This window comes from Musa acuminata, chromosome BXJ2-11 (genome assembly GCF_036884655.1).
Source record: "Musa acuminata AAA Group cultivar baxijiao chromosome BXJ2-11, Cavendish_Baxijiao_AAA, whole genome shotgun sequence".
NCBI classification, from domain to species: domain Eukaryota; kingdom Viridiplantae; phylum Streptophyta; class Magnoliopsida; order Zingiberales; family Musaceae; genus Musa; species Musa acuminata.
In genome coordinates, this window is record NC_088348.1 from 5162274 (window position 1) to 5181430 (window position 19157).

Consider the following 19157-nt stretch of genomic DNA (forward strand, 5'->3'; position numbering starts at 1 on the left):
TATTCTTCCTTATCTTCCTCGGACATCAATTTCGGAAATCCTAAAATAATTGATAATCCCAACTGTTAGTCAAAGGAAAGAAAAACCTTTTGATGAAAAATAAAAGCTGAAACAACAGCAAACTAGGTTCAGATGTGACAGTCACCGTTCGGTGATAAATTCAGTCGACGTGTTTTGCTTGACGATCCATCGCAACCCAGTCATAGGCACATTTAATGAACAAATATACAGAGCAAGCAAACACAGGAGCCATTACATGATCACATATTATAGTGCAGAGAAACAAGTAACATGTAAATATAAAGTAGGTAGAAAGGCCGGGCAGACGCATCATCGTTACAACGCATTTGTGTAAACACATGGCTTATCTCGAATATTGATTTGACTGGAATAGGACGCAGTGTGCATATTTTTGGAGTGACTGCCAGTTGGGCCTATCTATCTATTCCTATCATGTGTTCACTTGGAACTTATAATGAGATGATACCTGCTCACCGCTCATCTCTCGCTATATCAAGGAGTTGCACAGACTTCCCTTCAGTAGCACCAAGTTCGGCTTCTCAATGGGCTGGTTGGGACCACTGTGATTCTTTTGGCCTTGCCATCGAGAAAGAGCTCCTCTGAGGCCTTACCAATGTAGAAGCTGCTAAAACGCCCATCCACAGTGTTCATCTGGTCAATTAGAGACCGCTTAATATGACCAGGGGGTGTTTCTGCGATTCCAGCCAGATATACATTAGATGAGAAATCAAATTTGAGGTTGGCAATTGGAGTGGTGGGATTCTTCAAGTCATCCTCTTGAAAGATATCTCCTATCCTTGACAAGATACTGAATGCCAAACCTCCAAGAACCCTTGAATAGGCTTCGGTAATGGCATGTCCAACATCCTGCAACAAAAAGTTCAAAAGCATCAAGAACAAGGAGAACAGATCGCTTCACATGGCTGATGCACGTCATATAACCCTAAACAAGGTTCATAAGCTTTTGTTGATCGTAACACAGTTATGATTGAAATGGAAATATCAAACTATGTTTCTTCTTGCAGGTATGTGTTAAATTTAACGATGTTAGGAAACAGATCCTTTTGCAAAAATTATTTGCGGAAGAAATGAAATTACCTTGTTGTGGTGGACCTTGGTGACATCAATAAAGGATTGGGGGAGGTTAGGGAATCTGATTCTTAAAAGATGCAGAAGTGCTTCGGCCCTCTCCAAATTGACTACCCTCTTCTCAAGCTCTGATCCATTTTCTTTGACAAAAGACCATGGGTATCTTATTGGTGACTTTTTCATTGTTTCTTCAGTAATCCTCTGCTTCCAGGCAAAAACTGCACCTTCCAACTGGTTTACCATATCAAGAACACTGTGTTCAGTTTCCATGTTTAGAGAAAGCAAGACTTCCTCAACTGGAATTGATTCTGCAGCAATAGCATGGTAGATATCTACACCCAAGCTAGCCTTTCCTGACTGTTTGAAAAAGAAAAAAAAGAAGACAAAAATACAATAATAATGAAAAACAAATTACACTTTAATGTCTCCAGCAGTACACTAATTAGATTGGAAGCTTGCCTTTGGAAGAGCATCCTTGATGGCAGAGGGAATAGGCATTTGGACCAAGACCTGTTCATTTATGGATTTGGCAGCTTTCAGGATTTGATGGACAAATTTAGCCTGGAAACCAAGCTTTCTTCTTTGGGAAGGGGAGAGTCCAGACTCTGGAACCCGAGGAGCAGGAAGCCACCATTTCTTGCTCTTTGTACCATTGTGCAGGCTGGATCCATCATCTCTGCCACCTACTTCCGCGTACCAAAACTCCATGTCCACCATTGAATCTAACACTTCCTGGAAACAAGTCATTCTTCAATGGTGCACATGTAGCTTAATATACATACATGGAAAGAAGATTTTATAGAGAATTATAAGGCACAATTATATTTGCAATGCCCAATATGTAGCTAATCATCTAATCTTCATTAATTTATGTTAAAAAAATAGACATCAAGCATACAATGAGCATCGAGTCTAGTTTTCGAAGGGCAGGAAGTGTCACATGAACATCTGCACGAGCTTTTGGGGTCATTATCTGCAAAAGGTAGAGAGAAAATAAAATTTCGTCGATGTCAACATATAAATCTACATAATGTGTGTTTAGCCACCAAGAATGCACCTCTAGCATCCCACCATCAGTGCCATTCTGCTTTGCAGGAACCAGCTCAACCATGTAGTTGGTAGGGGAAAGCAACCAGTCCATTTCTCTGCGCCATCTGCTCTTTTTTCCTTCAGATAAGGGTTCCAATTTCCAAAGTTCCCCAAATATTGATGCTAAAACGGAAAGAAAAATCAGAACCAACAGATAATATCAAAGTACCCATTGCATGAAAATATTAGGCTTTTCTTATTCTGATAATGACCTAAAACTACTTGGCCAAGTCTGCATTAATGACCAAATAATTTTGGATAACATATACTTGACCTTGATATTCAATCGCTGGACACAACTTAACATAATCTATATCTTTAAAAATATTACAAAGATACTTCAGAAGATGATGTTCATCTAAGAAATACAACAGTTTTTGGACTGTCAGCAAACTTATAATTTCCCAATAGCATTTGGATCTAGAAAGTGGAGAAGTTGCTCTCCATGTATAAACTCAACAAGTCTCATGGATAATGATTATTATCTCACAACGAAATGTGAACTTAGCTTTATGGAGAAACTAGATAATTAGCATCTTAAAGGCAAATACGTAATATCTTCAAGCTCATTGTCTTTACACCACAAACCTAGATTTTTCTATCCTCCAGATTTCAAAAAGCTGGCACTAGAAAAAAATAGTTCTGATATGATGCAGCCTCATTAATTTTTAAGAAGCAAGTTGGATGTGTGACACTCCAACCACAGTGTAGGCCAGTAAACAAAAAAGACAAGCTCAACAATCTGCAGCCCATAAGCCAATAAACCGAGTTGCATAAGGTCCAAATAGTGGTCAGAAGGTCCAAACTCCAAACAAATGTCTCATTTCATTTATTAAGTGAAATAACATCATTACCTGCAAGATTGGTAATGGCATGAGATAACCCAAGAGCAGTACTGATCCCTTTGGCCCCCCCTGAAACATCCTCACCAAGCAACAGCTTTGCAAACTTTTCCTTCATTACCTCAACATCTGAGACTTCCATTGAGTATGCGGCAGGTGCCTTTCCTTTAGTGCAGAAATGATGCAGGGTGTTAAGATTATCCAACTCATCTAGCAAGTGCTGCTTGCTCGAGGGCAAGCACTGTGAAGAGAAGGAAGAGCCGAGGGCATCCTTGCTGGAGAAGCAACTTGAAGCATCCTCATCAGGGGAGTCAATGACTACAGATCCATTAGTTCCACTCGTTCCATCGCCAGCACTCTCATCGTCGTAGGTGCAGCTGTTGAGGATGCAGCTCTCAAGGCCATTATATGTCATCACTCCTGCAGAAACATTTGTTCATGGTTCTAATTTCATAGAGAAAATGGTTGATAGAGCTGCCGTGCAATTCAGAAAATAAGCAATCTACGGCATCATCTAGTACCAAAGATCTGAAGCTCTAAATGTTACCTAACAATTCAGGTAACACGTTTTCACACTTTTGCTTGCTGTTTAACAGTTTTTATTGAAAAAGATGCAAGATCTAGTAAGCAAATCTTCAGATGCACTACCAGATTCGTGACATCAGGAGGATAAAGAGCCATTTATTATCTTTACAGTATGGTGACCTGAAAGATCATCTAGACGTCAGGAATAGTCTGGGCAACCGTAGACCAACATGGCTCATCACGTAACCTACGGGCCATTGGTGTGTACAGAAGACTCGTTTACCAGATGCCTACAAAGTGTAAGTGCAACTATGGTCCACAGCAACGTCAATTACCTAGCGACTTGAGGCCTACGGTAGACATGTCCCCCACATTTCCCTTGCGACGCACAACACCATCGTTCACGTGAACGGCCGCAAGAAAAGGAGGAAGACAGGAATCTCTCTCCACCAGTAGAATAACTGTTCCAACACCAGTTTGAATTCCCAAACCGAATTGACCAATCATGATCGGCCAGATAAGCTATGCTGGTTCTAAAATTCAAAGATTGGAAATGAATTCAAGCTTTAATTTGTAATCCAACGGGTGCCCCGCTCCCCCCTTCATGTCCGCTGTTACTGCCATGAATCCTTGCTTTAAATCATCTCAATAATTCAGTAAATGAATACTCCACATGACTGACACGTACGGGAGGAGCTACGCGTCGGACAGCCATTATCGGCACCGAACAAGGTCGGATAAGCATATTGTACAAGACTCTTGCTTCGGTGCGACCACCCGGCGCTCCTCTCACCATCGGTGCACTGTTTGCTAAGCAGTCTTGTCAATTAGAATGCAGTGATGGACCACTATCCCTCCCGTCCTTTTACCCAACAAAACCCCACAGGAGGAATGGGAAAACGACTTAGGGATCCACCGAAGGGCAAAAGCTAAATTGCAGAAAGTAAACTCGTAACCGGCGGAAGGTAAGAAGAAAGAAGAGAAACATACTGTTTTCCTTCTCCTCGAAATCAAGGCTGAAGTCTTTGGTACGGCGGCGACAGCAAGCTAATCTCTTCATGACTGATGAGCCGCCTGCACAAGAGAAATCAAAAATCAAAAGATTGCGTTTGCTGAAACCATAAGTAGTACAGATTAATTTCAGCTTCACTCTAAGGAAGGAAGAAAAAGGGATCCGGCGCTTGTTATTTTTTGCTCTGGGCTTTTGGGTAATCGTGCACCTGCCACTTTATTAAGTCATTAAGCTGCTGCCATCAATAGGTTTGACGTAATTGAAAAGCTGCCAATCGATTTGAAAGTAATCAAAAGCTGCAGATGGGGAATTTTGAATCTTAAAACCGATGATGATGCCAACTTTCGAAGACATGATAAAATCGAACGCCGAAATGAAAGAATAACTAAATCAGGACTTGGCCTCATCGAATCGCCACCGTTTTCCTCCTTCGAAGAAGAGGAGGAAGAATGTGGAGTGTTCACTACTCGAATCCGTCTGGATAACCCACAATGTCGAGAAAATAGCACAAGAGAGCAAACCTTCTTCTTCTTCTTCTTCAAGAGGAGCAGGACGGAATGCTAATCGAGGACCTCCAAGGACGGCCAGATCTGCACCAAACAAGCGATGATGGAACAAAGAAGGAACAGAACACAAAAGGGAAACAATACAGAAGACGATGGAGGGGGGAGAAACAAATCACCTGAGCTTGCCCCGGTCAGCGACGCATCTCCTTCGATGGAAAGTAGTTCAGTTCGGTTGCTTCCGTGTAGGAGGAGGGGCGACACCGTCGGCGGAGGAAAGGAGAAGAGGACAGAGGTTGTTTTCTCTCGGGGTTTGGAAGAATGAATGCCCCACTACCATCACCACCACCACCACCACCATCTCGTATTCTCCATCTTCATTTTTCATTTGATTTATTGCATAAATTGATGTTTTAATTTATAGGTTGCAAGCGGTACACAGCCTTCTCATTGGATCCTACGCCGTCCATCTTCACGTTTGCACCAACCTCAATGCCACTATATATTAAATATATAGCCGCGTAGGGAATTGGTTTGGCCTGACCGGACATAAGCCTTCGATAAATAAATAAAAACAAACCATGTTACACGAAAATACCGAGGCTAGCTGGTGGCTTCTACTACTAATCTGCAACTTCACGATGGCAGTCTTTTGTTTAGCTAATTTCTATGTAATAAATAAAACTTCAAGTTCGATCTGCTGGCAATAAAAAAATGTTCATTCCAAAGAGGGAGAGATTTGTTCACACTTTTTCTCAGTGGTATCTATGAGGAGTGAGAAATCAAGCCACAATCATGAAACCAGTGCAAAACAGAGAACAGGCAGTGACAAGAAACAAGATGGGTGTAGTAGATCCGGAGGCAAGAAGGACCACTGTGTCATATTTGGTGGTAGGTATTGTGCTATTATTGTCATCACCACCACCACCGTCATCATCATCAGAACCTCCCCCTGGAAGCGGTCTTGCATAGGGCCATTGATCAACAACGCACTAACTAGTAAGGATCATGGAAACCAATGTCTTGATCACCATCCATGGCAAACAATGCACTGTAACATCATATCAGTAGTCGGCCGAACGTTGCTCAATTAGTTGACATCCACAGTCCGAACAGAGCGCTCCCTATATATACACAATTCTACTCGTACTATGCACATGCTGAGTTATCCTTCGCGACATTCCAATTGCTATCGTAGATCTCATCAGCATTTTACTAACACTAAAAGGATTGTACGTCCTACTTGTGACGATTTGATAGATCTTAAATCTAGAATCTCCAGCAAGAACGACACACGGCTAGTAGCAACAAATCCAGCAAAGAAATCTCTTGCCTTTCCAACTTGCACTTTTAACTCTTCTTTTATGATAGCTAAGACAAGGCAAAACGATGTAGAGAAAAGGCATCTTTGTCACAAACAAATACTGCCTTGACAGGTCATCAACTTTACAAGCTCAGTCATGTAGTAAATACTTTTTTTATTGTGTCTAGAATGATACAGAATGAACTGAGCGTGTCTAGTGATACTTTTTATCGTTAACCACTAAAAGGTTAGTAATGTATTTTTCCTTTTGGAAAAAGAACATCATATGCATCAGTAGAACCCCATATTCTTTTATTTTTAACGTCCTTTTATGATAATAACTTGAGCTTATTCAAATGCTTTTCATTAAAAAAATACATATTGAAGACAGATTTTCCCTGCCATTTACCTTCTCTCTCCATTCTGATTTCTGATTGAAGCAGCCAACTCAATGAAAGCTGGTTTCATTCTATCTCATGCTTGACTTCTCTCTCATATTCTCACTTCAAGTCTTGGATGTGGTTGTATCATGTCTTGTACAATCTGAATCTAGTAAGAGCGAAGGAATGAAACATCTTTTTCATTCAAATGGATCAACAAAGACTTATTTTCAAGAATGTCAGGGCAATGATGCATCTGAAAAATGATTTTGCTAATAATCTACAGGAGCCATTTTCAGGAATAAGTCAAAATCCAGATAAAAGATTCAGTGCAAAGCAGAGGTGAACAACCACATTGTGCGCATAATCGAATCATCCCAAGAAACAGAAAAACCTGTGATATTACAAGTGTTGACTGCGATCCTTAATCAGACCAAACTGAGTTTCAACGAAAAGAATTACATAATCCAACAGAGTGATGTAAAAGCTCTTAAATATAAAAAAAAAGAGACGTTTGAAATGACAAAAGATTGAGAAGACATTTCCAAAGAGTTGATCTTGCTTACACTGGGCATAACATAAGTGAGGTCCACAATGCACTGCACGGGAAGAAAATTTGTGCATTGATGTTATACACATCTATTTTACACATCCAACAAATAGTAGAGCTGAATGGCTAACTTATCAAACAACAAATAGGTTCTGTCTGAGTATGATCACCGCATAAGTTTTGGAAGGAGATTTTTCATAGTTGTCAAGAGTCATAAGCAACTATTTGTATTGCTTCCATGGTAACCAGACTGATAAAAATAATAAGTTGCTAAAGTATCACAACATTCTTTACACGCATTCCTCTGAAATGGTTAGTACAAATAAGCAGATGCATAATAATGAATTTTGGTAAGCAATATCTAGCTATCCTAAATAAAAATTCACAGCAACACTGACATGCCTAGTGCATAATATCGGGAAGCAATATACAGGCCAATGCAAGCAAAGTATCAAGAATCTGCCATAAATAAGCTAGGCATGTGCCACCACACATTACCATGAGTACAACATTTGCTCCAGCTTGTGCTTGGCATGGGCATGTCATGCTAGATCATAATCCTAATCTCAAAGACGTACATCCACTAGAAGTGGAGACTTAAGAATCATAGGACATAGAAGAATAAGAACCTAAGGCCATGTTTAAAAGTTAAAACGAGTTATGTTGTTACATGCCAGCATATTTGTTCCTCCGAAATGAAGATAGCTTAATATTGTGAAGCCTGAAATTTCTCTAACACCTAGACTCTTACAAGATCTACAGAATTAGGAGGATTGCCTTTTCTTTTATGAATTTAAGCTGCAACTAATAAGAATGATCACTATATCCATCATTTGTCCTATCAAAATCCCTACCTTGCCTAAATTCCCATTTGTTTAACCTCACTATGTGGAAGTTACAGTAAAAATAATCAGGATAAATCACAATACCCATAAACAAGGGCAATCCTACTAGGTCAAAACTTTACAAAGTAGATCCTTTCGCATAGTAATTTTTTTGTAATTAAAAAAATACAAGATTCTATTGGTGAATCTTTACAAATAAAAAACACCCACTGGATGTGTCATCCATTATTCCTCATTTTAATTCTTTTATTATGTTTCTGTTATCCCCAAAGACAAAAGATTTCCTCAAGTTTACTTCCACTCTGCTCTTTTCCTTTTGCCATTGGACTCAATTTCCAGCATTCCACTAGCGATAGCAGGTTGCTTAGTTATAATCCTTGTGACATGGAACAGTAAAAAGAAGATCTTTGAAACTGAAACAAGGCATGCAAAAGTCAACTCCATTACAAGGCATCAGGGCAGAGGAGTGTAAATTGCTCCTTTTGCTTTCAGGGAAGTGATGCAGGATACATGCATGAAGGGTTTACTAAGGAAAGATTTTTTCTTTTTTTTGAAGGATTTGATATTTATGGAAGATAATATATTAAGTGATTTTGAGAAAATAATAAAAAGGATAATCTCAGACTCAATTTGACACAGAAGACCAAATGAAGACAACATATTGTACATCTCAAACATCTAAGTCGGAACAACATCAATAGGTGAAGGCTTTTTATTAATCATCCAACTCCATACATCATAGCACTTGAGAATAAAAATAAAAGAAATCAATTACTGATCTGTTAAAGGAATAAGAAATGTGAATATGACAACCAATCTCAAATTTGATTCATTTATCTTTTTACCAACTTCCTAAACTCATCAAAATGTCAATCGGTCATTTATCTCCTTTATTTGGAAAAAAGTAAACTTCTAAATGTGTTTGCGAGATAATCTTCCTTATTTTCTTGATTTTTGGTTAGGATTGACTTATTTTCTAATGCCCAATCTTTAATCAAGTAGTTTACTCCTAATCATGGATTATAAACTTGGAACAGTACCAACATTGGTTTGTGCCTGAACTGATAAGGTACTGTACAACATGGTGACAATATGCATGGGTCAGCATCTAATACTGCCAAGACCAAAGACAGACAGAGAGAGAGCGAAGGGGAGGAGGAGAAGGGAGGAAGAAGGCAGCAATGTGAAGTTGAGGAGGCAAAGCAGGGGAGAGAGTGAGATTAGCAGAAGAAGTTAGAGAGAAGAAGAAAAAAGATAATATTGTCACATTAAAGAAAATGCATCAGATGGCTCGGTACCGATCTACTTACCGATTGGAGGATGAGGAAAAGTAAGAGGAGACAATGGAGGAATAGGAGGAGGTGGCAGAAAATTTCGGATGGCAATGAGACAATTGCGATGTGACGAGACAGAGAAGATGAAAAAAAAAGGAGAGATAGCCTAACATAAGAAGAGAGAGAAGAAAGAAAAAAAAAAAGGACAGTTCATAGTTATCAGAAATTAAAAAGAAACACTACGACAACTCATCATCAGTCTGTTTATTTGTCAGACTGATGAAGGCAGGAGATAGCAGAGGAGAAGGGAGGAAGAAGGCAGCAATGTGATGTTAAGGAGGCAAAGGAGGGGAGAGAGTGAGATTAGCAGAAAAAGTTAAGAGAGAAGAAGAAAAAAGACAATATTTGTCACATTAAAGAAAATGCATCAGATGGCTGGGTACCAATCTACTTACCAATTGGAGGATAAGGCAAAGAAAGAGGAGACAATGAAGGAGGAATAGGAGGAGGTGGCAGAAAATTTCAGATGGCAATGAGACAATTGCGATGTGATGAGACAGAGAAGACGAAAAAAAGAGAGAGAGAGCCTAACATAAGAAGAGAGAGAGAAGAAAGAAAAAAAAGGACAGTTCATAGTTATCAGAAATTAAAAAGAAACACTACTAGACAACTCATCATCGGTCTGTTTATCATCCAATAAGCCTTTCAGTGAGCTCACGGCCGGCAAGCCCGATATAGGATCAATTGAGCAGCAGCATCTGGTTTACTAAGTTGATTGTCGAACCAATATACACCAACCCATATTAACCAGTACAGCCGAGATACTAATCCATGCCCCTGGTCTTCTTTTTTTATTTATTTACTTCTATGTCAAGCCTAATGAACTATGTAAATATTTCTTATATTCATAAAATAACAAAATGGCTCCCACATAATATGCGTTCACATGTAGGAACTCAGCCTCAAGCTCAAATGCTCGAAACTCGGAAATCCTCAATTCAACAATTCACGATGAATGTCTATTTTGTGATGTCCTATATTGATGTTATAGCCTTCAAATCAACCTCAATGACAGAATATCTTAGTTAAACCAAAAAATCAAATACCAATCTGGTGTACGATATATGCATAGAGGGACTCTTAAAACCAGAAAACACCCTGTTTGGGACTTTATAATCGTGAAAAAATAAAAGTGGGCAATTTGGAAAAAAAAAAAGTATAAATACCAAACTTACTTCTGAAAAAATCATTTGAAAGTCTCACACTTCTGCATGCTTCGTGTCTCACACATTCATGATGGAATCACACCATCAGAGAAGACAATTTTTTATGTTTCATAACTCTATACATTATAGCATAGCATGATGCCATACAGAACTGTCGGCACATTAAAAAAAACAGCTAGTTTCAAATTTGAATTACTCATCTTTTCATTAAATTTCCATGCCCATTAGGATCCCAATCAATCATATATCTTTGTATTCAAGGAGAGATATACTTCCAAATTGGGGATTGACTTCTTTGGGCATGATCTTACGTATCTTCTATTTTAGCTAATTTCTTATCTATTACTTAAAGAAATCTTGGTGAGTCTAGAGATTGTGCCCAAAATAGCAAAACTATTCCAAAGGAAACAAAATGGCTCCAAAATCACTTATTTACTCCTCTACTCTGGCTACTAATGGCCCACTTGTATTTCCTTGTAAACAATTAATCCTAAAGAAGCAGCAAATTTATGGCCTAGGATTAGGTTGGTGCAACAACCAAAACATATTTATATTCAAAGTTCACAAATTAAGTTCAAGGATGGCTTTTCTTGAGAAACACTACCGATGCCTATCCGAAGCCCAGGTGAAAAACGTTGAGGGTTGTGTTAGGTCATTGACAATCAATATAAAACTATGTCAAATCTCATGAACATGAATCTTAATCGATTTCAATATAGAGTCAAGTCATCACCCGAAAGTGACGCGAGACACCTTCACTGCCTAGGTGTCCCAAATTGCAAAAGGTGGGCTAGGAAGTAGTCGGAAGCAGCCCATCACGTCAATACCCAGATGTGCCAAGTAAGCAAGGCTCTCTCTTTGTTTTGAACAAATGGGAGTAAAGAAGTTAGTCCGAGAACAAAGGGTTTGATTAGCAACTTGGAATATATGAACACTTTTAGGGAAGAGATTAGAATTAATAGACACTATGATCAGAAGAAGATTAAATATTATTTACTTACAAGAGACTAAATAGGTAAGGGAAAAATCTAGAGAGATTGATAATATTGGATTTAAAATTTAGTAGTAGGAAAATTAAACACAGAAATTGTGTGGGAATTGTTATTGATAAGGATCTTAAAAACAATGTTGTAGATGTAAAAAAAAATTGCAAATAAAATTATAGTTTTAAAATTTGTGAAAGGACAAGATGTTTTGAATGTCATTAGTGCTTATACCCCTTAAGTTGGATTAGATGATCAAACCAAAAGAGAATTTTAGAAAAACATAGATGGTGTCATTCATGGAATGCTTATAACTGAGATATCTATATTTGGAGGTTTAAATAGCTATATAGGGCAAACATATGGTGAATATAAAGAAGTGCATGGGGGCTTGGTTATGGGAAAAGAAATCAAGATGGTGGCATGTTTTTGAATTTTGTAATTTCATATGATCTTATTATTGTAAATACCCACTTTAAGAAGAGAGATAAACATTTAGTTACTTATAACAGTGGTTACAATTATAGTTAAATAAACTTTTTTCTCACTAGAAGGATAGATAAAGTTATTTGTAAGAATTATAAAGTTACACCTAGTGAAAGTTCGACGAATCAACATAGGTTGATGGCATTAGATATTCATTGCAGAAAATGGAAGAAGAAAAAGATAGTAGAAAATTTTATTAAGACTAGATGGTGGAATTTTAAAGATGAAAATATAAATTTTTTTAAGAATATGATGGAAAGGGAGATTATTTGGAACTCAAATGAGGATAATATTAATATTATTTAGACTACAATGGCTAATAAGACTAAGAGCTTAGCAAAGGAGATTCTTAATGAAATTAATGATAGAGGTTTAACTTTAAGAGAGAATTGATGATGGTGCGAGAAAATTAAAAAAGTAATTTTTACTAAAAAGATCATGTTTTAAAGATTGACAAATTATAAAAATAAGGAGAATATTAAAAGACATAAATAATCTTAAAAAAAGGCTAAAAAAACAGCTAGTATGACAATTTATAAAGCTTATAATAATTTTTATAATAAATTAGATACTAAAGACTGTGAAAAAGATATATATCAAATTGCTAAAGCTAGAAAAATAAAGTGTAAGGATTTAGGTAATATAAGATGCATTAAAGATGAAGATCAAATAATACTTGTTAATGATAATGAGATTATGAAAAGATTAAAAAAATATTTTTATAAATTATTTAATGAATATTTCATGCAAGACTAAGATTTAATGATAAATAGTAGTGGTAGATTTAATAATCATAGAATTGTTTGTAAAATTAAAGCCAGTGAAGTAACAAACGTATTAAAGAAGAAAATAGCTAAGGATGTGAGGCCTAATGGTATCCTTATTGAGGTTTGAAAAAACTTAGAGGACAAGGGAATATCTTGATTAACTAGCTTATTTAATAAAATCATAAGATTTAGAATGATGCATGACGAATGGAGAAAAAAATTTTGGTGTCAATTTACAAAAATAAGGGTGACATACAAAATTATGCAAATTATAAAGAAATTAATATCGCCAACCATACTATGAAAGTAGGATAAAGCTTGAAACAAATATCTTAGAAAATCAATTTAGATTTATGTTTGGAAGATCAACCATAGAAGCTATTTATTTATTAAGACGATTAATGAAAAAATATATAGAAAAAATATTTGTATATGATTTTTATTGACCAAGAAAAAGCCTATGATTGAGTTTCTAAAGATTTATTACAGTGAGTCTTAGTAAAAAAAAGTATATCCATTAATTATATTGTCATTAAAAGTATGTATGATAATATAGCTACTAGTGTTAGAAATATATGGAATGTGTCTAGTGAGTTTTCTATTAGCATAAGATTTGATCAAGAATCCGCATTAAGCCTCTACATTTTCACATTGATAATGGATGAATTTACTAGTCATTTACATAATATACCTCCTTAGTGTATGTTATTTGTTGATGATATTATCATAATTGATGAGAGTGTAAGTGGAATTAACTGTAAACCTCAGTTATGGAAGCAATCCTTAGAAACTAAAATTTTTTTATCAAGTAGGGCTAAAAATGAATACATGATATACACTTTTAGTGATTCTAGAAATACACAAGAGAATATAGTTAAGTTGGATAGACAAGAAATCCTATAAGTAAAAGTTTTAGACATCTTGGATCAATTATTCAACAGAACAGAGAGATCGATGAAAATATTATTCATAAAGTAAAAGCATAATGATTAAAATGGCAGTGGCATCAAAAATCTTGTGTGATCATCGGATAGCATTGAGATTAAAAGAAAATTTATAAGACATTTATGAAACCAACAATGCCTTATGAATCAAAGTGTTGGACAGTTAAGAAACAATATATACAAAAGGTTATATCACCAAAACGAGAATATTAAAATGGATGTGTGAAGTTATTAGAAAATAAAGAAAAAAAAGTTTTATTCATGAACAATTAGGTATCGTTTAGATAGAGGATAAGATGTGAGAAAATCGTTTAAAATGGTATAGGCATGTGCTTAAGAGGCCTCCGGATATAGTAGTCAAAAGAGATGAAATGATTAATATTGGTGATATGAGAAGAGATAGAGAAAGGCCTAAAAAGCTTTAATAGAAACTATAAACAAAGATCTAAGTACTCTAAACTTAACTAAGCATATGATTTTTTTACAAATCTCAATGACGACAAAAGATCCATATAATCGATCCCAAGTCGTTGGGACTTACGACTTTATTGTTGTTGTTGTTGGTGGTGGTGGCTTTTTTTAGACTAGACAAATTACAACAAGATACGACAAGTTCCTACTAAAGATCAATTAAGCCTTTCAGTACTAAAAATGATTTTTATGGACATTATCTTATAATGAGTTGTGAGCCAACCGCAAATAATTGAGACTTTGCTTCCTGTTATTGTCCTATTGTCATATAATCCAAATCATAAATACACTATGATCATCATTATAGAAAAGTCACTATTTACACTAGAAGAGTAAATATTTGATTACTCATTCTCGGACAAGGCTCATGTGGTTTTGCATTCAGATGATGGCAAGTATGGTATTAGTAGAAACCTAAATCAAATTGCAAATCATACATACTGTTAGGGCCTAGTCACAAGGTGGATATTGGTGTAGGCAATGAAAAGTATGCAAATTCCAGTCAAATCAAAATGCAAAGTTCAAATCCTATGAGATTATAATGTAGATGTAACAGAATTGAAGTGATTAGATTTGTTATGAACTTGATTTTAGTTGAGGCTGGTGCAAAACAAAAGCATAACATATTAATAATTCCACAAGGTCTTTAAGTTCCACATTCATTTAAATAAAAGCAAAACCAAATGGTGGAAACAAAAAATAAGTAGATTATAGAATCATATTAAATATCATTTGTGTAATTACACACACAAAAAGATAGCGAAGTATTAAAGAAATAGAAAGAAAAGGAAACTGAACCAAGTAGGCTCAATAAAACAGACAAAACCTGCAAGAAAACACACTATGCAGAATGGGATAAAAATTTGAGGAGTATTCTGCATGTAATATATATGAACAAGATAAAATAGAAATATAATGTTTACTGTCCTGGAAGCTTTGTGAATTAAGTCATGGAAGTCATGTAATCTAGCCGACCCCAATCATGAGTTTTCAGCATCTAATATATATGAACAAGAGAAATAGAAACATAGTGTTTACTGTCATGGAAGCTTTGTGAAATAATATGCTATCCACTAATATGTAGTCATGGAAGTATCAAATCTATGTAGATAGACCTCTTGATGCTTCAGGAATGATTAAAGCAGCCAAGCCCCTCAATCGAACTTATGATGGGTCTTGCAGCAAAATGAAATCCCCTGTTCTGTTTGGAACAAGCAAATATAATCACAATAAGTACTTCAATTTCGATCAAGGAAACAAGATCTGGTGGAAGAGCGTCAAGCCACTGCCAGATCCTTGTTCATATATATGCACCTCCAACCCACAGCCTTCTTATCAGAAAGATCTTAGAAAAGATTGTCGATATAGACCCAGAATTAAAGGAGTGAGACATACCCGTCCAACCACCATTCTAGATATCCTAATGCTGCTTTAACCTCCTCAGAATCCGATCATAAGCATCCTGCCGTCCAGCCTTGTAAAAGGCAGTCTTCAACTTCTCCACAGTGGATGCCCGCAATTCTACGCCCCTGTCAAGCATTTCATCAGCATACCTTCTCAACTCGCTCAACCGCCCAAGTTCTCGGAACCCGAGGAGCAGCTCATTGGCACACTCGTTGTCCTGTGAGACAAACACCTCCGTCACAAAACCCCACACCTCCACAGCTGCAGATGGGTTGTACTGGTCGAAGAACATTCTAATGGCAGCTGCACAATTTTTGGGAGACGGCAGCTGCTCATTCTTCCGCATCTCTGTGAAGAATGACTCTGCTTCACGGGCCCTCTTGTTCCTAATCAGACAATCAAAGATGGTGTTATAAGTTATGGGGTCAGGGAAGACCCCATAGTATGGCATTTCATCGAGTAAGCGAGAGGCAGCGTCAAGGTTGCCATTGTTGCAGAGAAGAGTGATCATCGAATTGCACATGGAGAGACTGGGGATGAGGCCACTGTCGGTGACCATTATGTTCCACAGAGCGAGGGCGTGGACGTGATCGTTCTGCTGGATGAGGATGTGGAGGGCATTGCCGAAGAACTTGAGCCCAGGCAGGCAGTTTTTGCCCTTCATCACCTTGAGGAACTTGACGGCCTCATGGGGCTGGGAACCGCGGACGAGGGTGATGAGGAAAGCGTCGTAGGCAGACATGTTCTTGGCGTTCCAGCCGACGCGGATCACCATCTCGCCGAAGGTATTTTTGGCGCGGGTGACGTTGCCCTCTTTTTCCCAGCCCTCAAGGAGGATGGCGAAGGTGTCGGCGTCCGGGGCAACGGTGGCCTTGACGCGGTCGAAGAAATCGGCGGCGTCGGCCATGCGGCCGTCCTCACGGCAGATGGCGCTGAGGAGGGAGTTGACGACAACGACATCCTGAGGGATGCCGTAACGGTCCATGACGTCGAAGGTCATGACGGCCTCCTTGATCAGGCCGGCGGCGCAATAGGAGCCGAAGGCGGAGGCGAAGGTGGCGATGGAGAGAGCGCCTTCCTGCTTCATGGAGCGGATGGCGTCCCACATGGGCTCGAACATGCGGTTCTTGCCGAGAATGTCGACCATCAGGTTCCAGGCGTAATGGGTGTGCTTCAGGGAGAGGCCGGACCAGCGAAAAAACTTGACGGCAGCGGCCGGGAAAGCGTAGCAGAGGCGGAGGACAACGTCCACGTGCTCGGGGAGCGGGGTGATGCCGCAGCGGGAGAGGACCGACTCCACCTCCGCCGGAGGCACCCGCGAGAGGATCTCGTAAAAGGCACGGACACGGGAGTCCTTGACCGCGAGGCCCGAAGCCGACGACGATGGAGTCGCCAGCAGAGGAGGTTCCGGGATGGGAGAACGCTGATGGGGCATCGCTGCCGCAGACGCGGCAGTGTAGGTGTGACTCCGAGCGAGTTCGGGTTTTGGTTCGACCATGGCTCTACCTTGTACCGCTTGCCATCAGTAATACGCTGCTAGTTAGGGTTTCCGCCCGACCGAGGAGAGAAGAAAGGAAGAACGCACGGCGACAAATTGAATGATGACGAGATATTAATATGCTTTTGCGAGGGAAAATATATGGGTTTTGTTACCACTAACGTCATTTTTGCTGCGCTTCGGAGCTTCATCGGCCTCGGTTGATCAGTGTCTCATCCGAAGAGGAAACCATAAAGAAATTTTAGATCTAAAATAAATTTCAGGAATCTTTAAAATTAGGATCAAAATAGTAGAATGCGTTTTCCGTATGCACTCTTCCTCGAATATATAGTTGACACCAAATGACTTCAGAAGTGATTTCAATTTATAGTATTTAGTTCGTCAATATCAAAGTAAGCAATACTAATTATTGAGATACTATAGTGGTTAGGGTATTGTTTCACAGCTAATATATGTTGTATTCGACTGCATGCAATAGTATCTTAATATAATAAATAAAAATTAATTTTAAATTAAAACATATGTGTTTGTATATATTCTCGTAGCAACATTGCAGTCTCTGCACCATGGCCCATATGTGACTCTGCTGTCATCAACGTGGATGACAATACCACATCATTTTAGCCTTTGACTCTGTTCATCATCAGAATATACCCATATGGAACTCCAACACAACCTCACTCACTAATGAAATATCCTCAAAAATCATTCCTTTTATCAACCTCAAGAACTACGCTAACCCACCCAATCATCTCTTAGGGTCAGAGGGGAGTGCGAATGGTCCCCTGGTTGCAGAGTAAGAACGTCAACATTGGGAAGGCTGAGTGCAGTTTATCTAACGCGGAGCACAGTACTTGAGGCGCCGCAGTTCAAAGGCTAATACGTAGTTAATCCAGCGAATTCTCCCAAAAGACAAAGTTGGGGATCTATCAAAATCCCAATGCTGCCGTCTCCGAAACCTAACGATCACACTCTGTGATGGCCCGCCGCATATGTCGCCACTGATCCATCTCACGGTAACTACTCAGTGCCTCTGATTTGCCTTTGCTGATGGAAGAAGTTGATCGACTTGTACTTCTATTTCGTGTCGTCGTGTACATCTTAGGACACTCACCCTACCCTAACCCATTCCTCTCTGTTTCAAGTCTTCCCTCTCGCCTTCCTTTCGGCTGCTTTCTTTGACCTCTGAGGATTTATAAAGGCTCCTATGGGACATGGAAAAGGAGCAGCGAGCGGCAACCACATGGCCTCTAATCACCTCTCTCCCTTCTTCTTCCTCCTATTGCTTGCCGTTCCGAGCTTACCATGCGAAGCTTCCATCTACAGAGTTCGTTCAGCGGCGATGCGTGAAGGCGTCGAGCGACGGCGACCGGTGTTCCCCTCCTACAAGATCGAAGGTTTTCCAACACTGAACTTCCTTCCCAGAGGCACGCCTATCCCTCCATCGGGCCCCTCGATGCGGCACAACAGCATCGGTGCCTCTGCTTCCCCCAGACATCACTGAGTTACTGTGGCCGTTCGAACGTGTAACTCTGTCATGCTTCCACTAATCATCCACTCTCTTTATTTCTGTTGTTCGTGGAACTTAAAGATAGAACTACACTTTTCGCACTTCACATAGCTTCGCAAGATTATCCACGCGTCGATCTTGTTGAACCAGAAGAACAAGTCCGATCTCCCTCTTACCCGCAACTTGACTTTGAAGACCGGTTGCCAACCACCTCATCCTATAGTCGATTAGCTTGCTTAAACAAAGCTCCTTCTGCAACTTCTGCACTGCAAAATACCATTAAAGACTTCGGTTTACAGTTCAATTCAAACCAAAACTGAAGCGGTCGAAACCGAACTAGGTCAATGATTTGATAGTTCCGAACCAAAGCAGAACCGGGATCACACGGTTTGGTTTTGGTTCCTGAAATACTTTAGCTTTTTTAATCAATCAAAA

At 38.8% G+C, this 19157-nt stretch overlaps 2 protein-coding genes across 5 annotated transcripts; both read right to left on the minus strand.

Moving 5' to 3' along the window:
- Window positions 1–211: 211 nt before the first annotated feature.
- On the minus strand, window positions 212–5511 carry LOC135626160 (rop guanine nucleotide exchange factor 14-like). Of its 3 annotated transcripts, XM_065131266.1 has the most exons (10): window positions 5261–5511; window positions 5100–5168; window positions 4787–4845; window positions 4557–4640; window positions 3054–3461; window positions 2168–2322; window positions 2009–2083; window positions 1570–1842; window positions 1120–1467; window positions 212–888 (listed from the first exon to the last, which is right to left on the minus strand). In XM_065131266.1, exons 4-10 carry the CDS (start codon window positions 4624–4626, stop codon window positions 538–540), a joined length of 1680 nt encoding a protein of 559 aa, XP_064987338.1. In that variant the 5' UTR covers window positions 4627–4640; window positions 4787–4845; window positions 5100–5168; window positions 5261–5511; the 3' UTR covers window positions 212–537. The 3 variants fall into 3 exon arrangements, with proteins under 3 accessions (XP_064987338.1, XP_064987337.1, XP_064987336.1); XM_065131265.1 differs by lacking the exon at window positions 4787–4845 and having other exon boundaries at window positions 5103–5168; XM_065131264.1 differs by lacking the exon at window positions 4787–4845 and having other exon boundaries at window positions 5261–5510.
- Window positions 5512–7107: 1596 nt separating this feature from the next.
- Window positions 7108–17398, minus strand: LOC135627826 (pentatricopeptide repeat-containing protein At1g77360, mitochondrial-like). Of its 2 annotated transcripts, XR_010492703.1 has the most exons (3): window positions 15706–17398; window positions 15426–15511; window positions 7108–7363 (listed from the first exon to the last, which is right to left on the minus strand). XR_010492703.1 is itself a non-coding variant. In XM_065134172.1 (2 exons), the coding sequence occupies exon 1, from the start codon at window positions 17210–17212 to the stop codon at window positions 15731–15733; it is 1482 nt and encodes a 493-aa protein (XP_064990244.1). In that variant the 5' UTR covers window positions 17213–17398; the 3' UTR covers window positions 15294–15511; window positions 15706–15730. The 2 variants fall into 2 exon arrangements, 1 of the variants encoding a protein (XP_064990244.1); XM_065134172.1 differs by lacking the exon at window positions 7108–7363 and having other exon boundaries at window positions 15294–15511.
- Between the last annotated feature and the right edge of the window lie 1759 nt (window positions 17399–19157).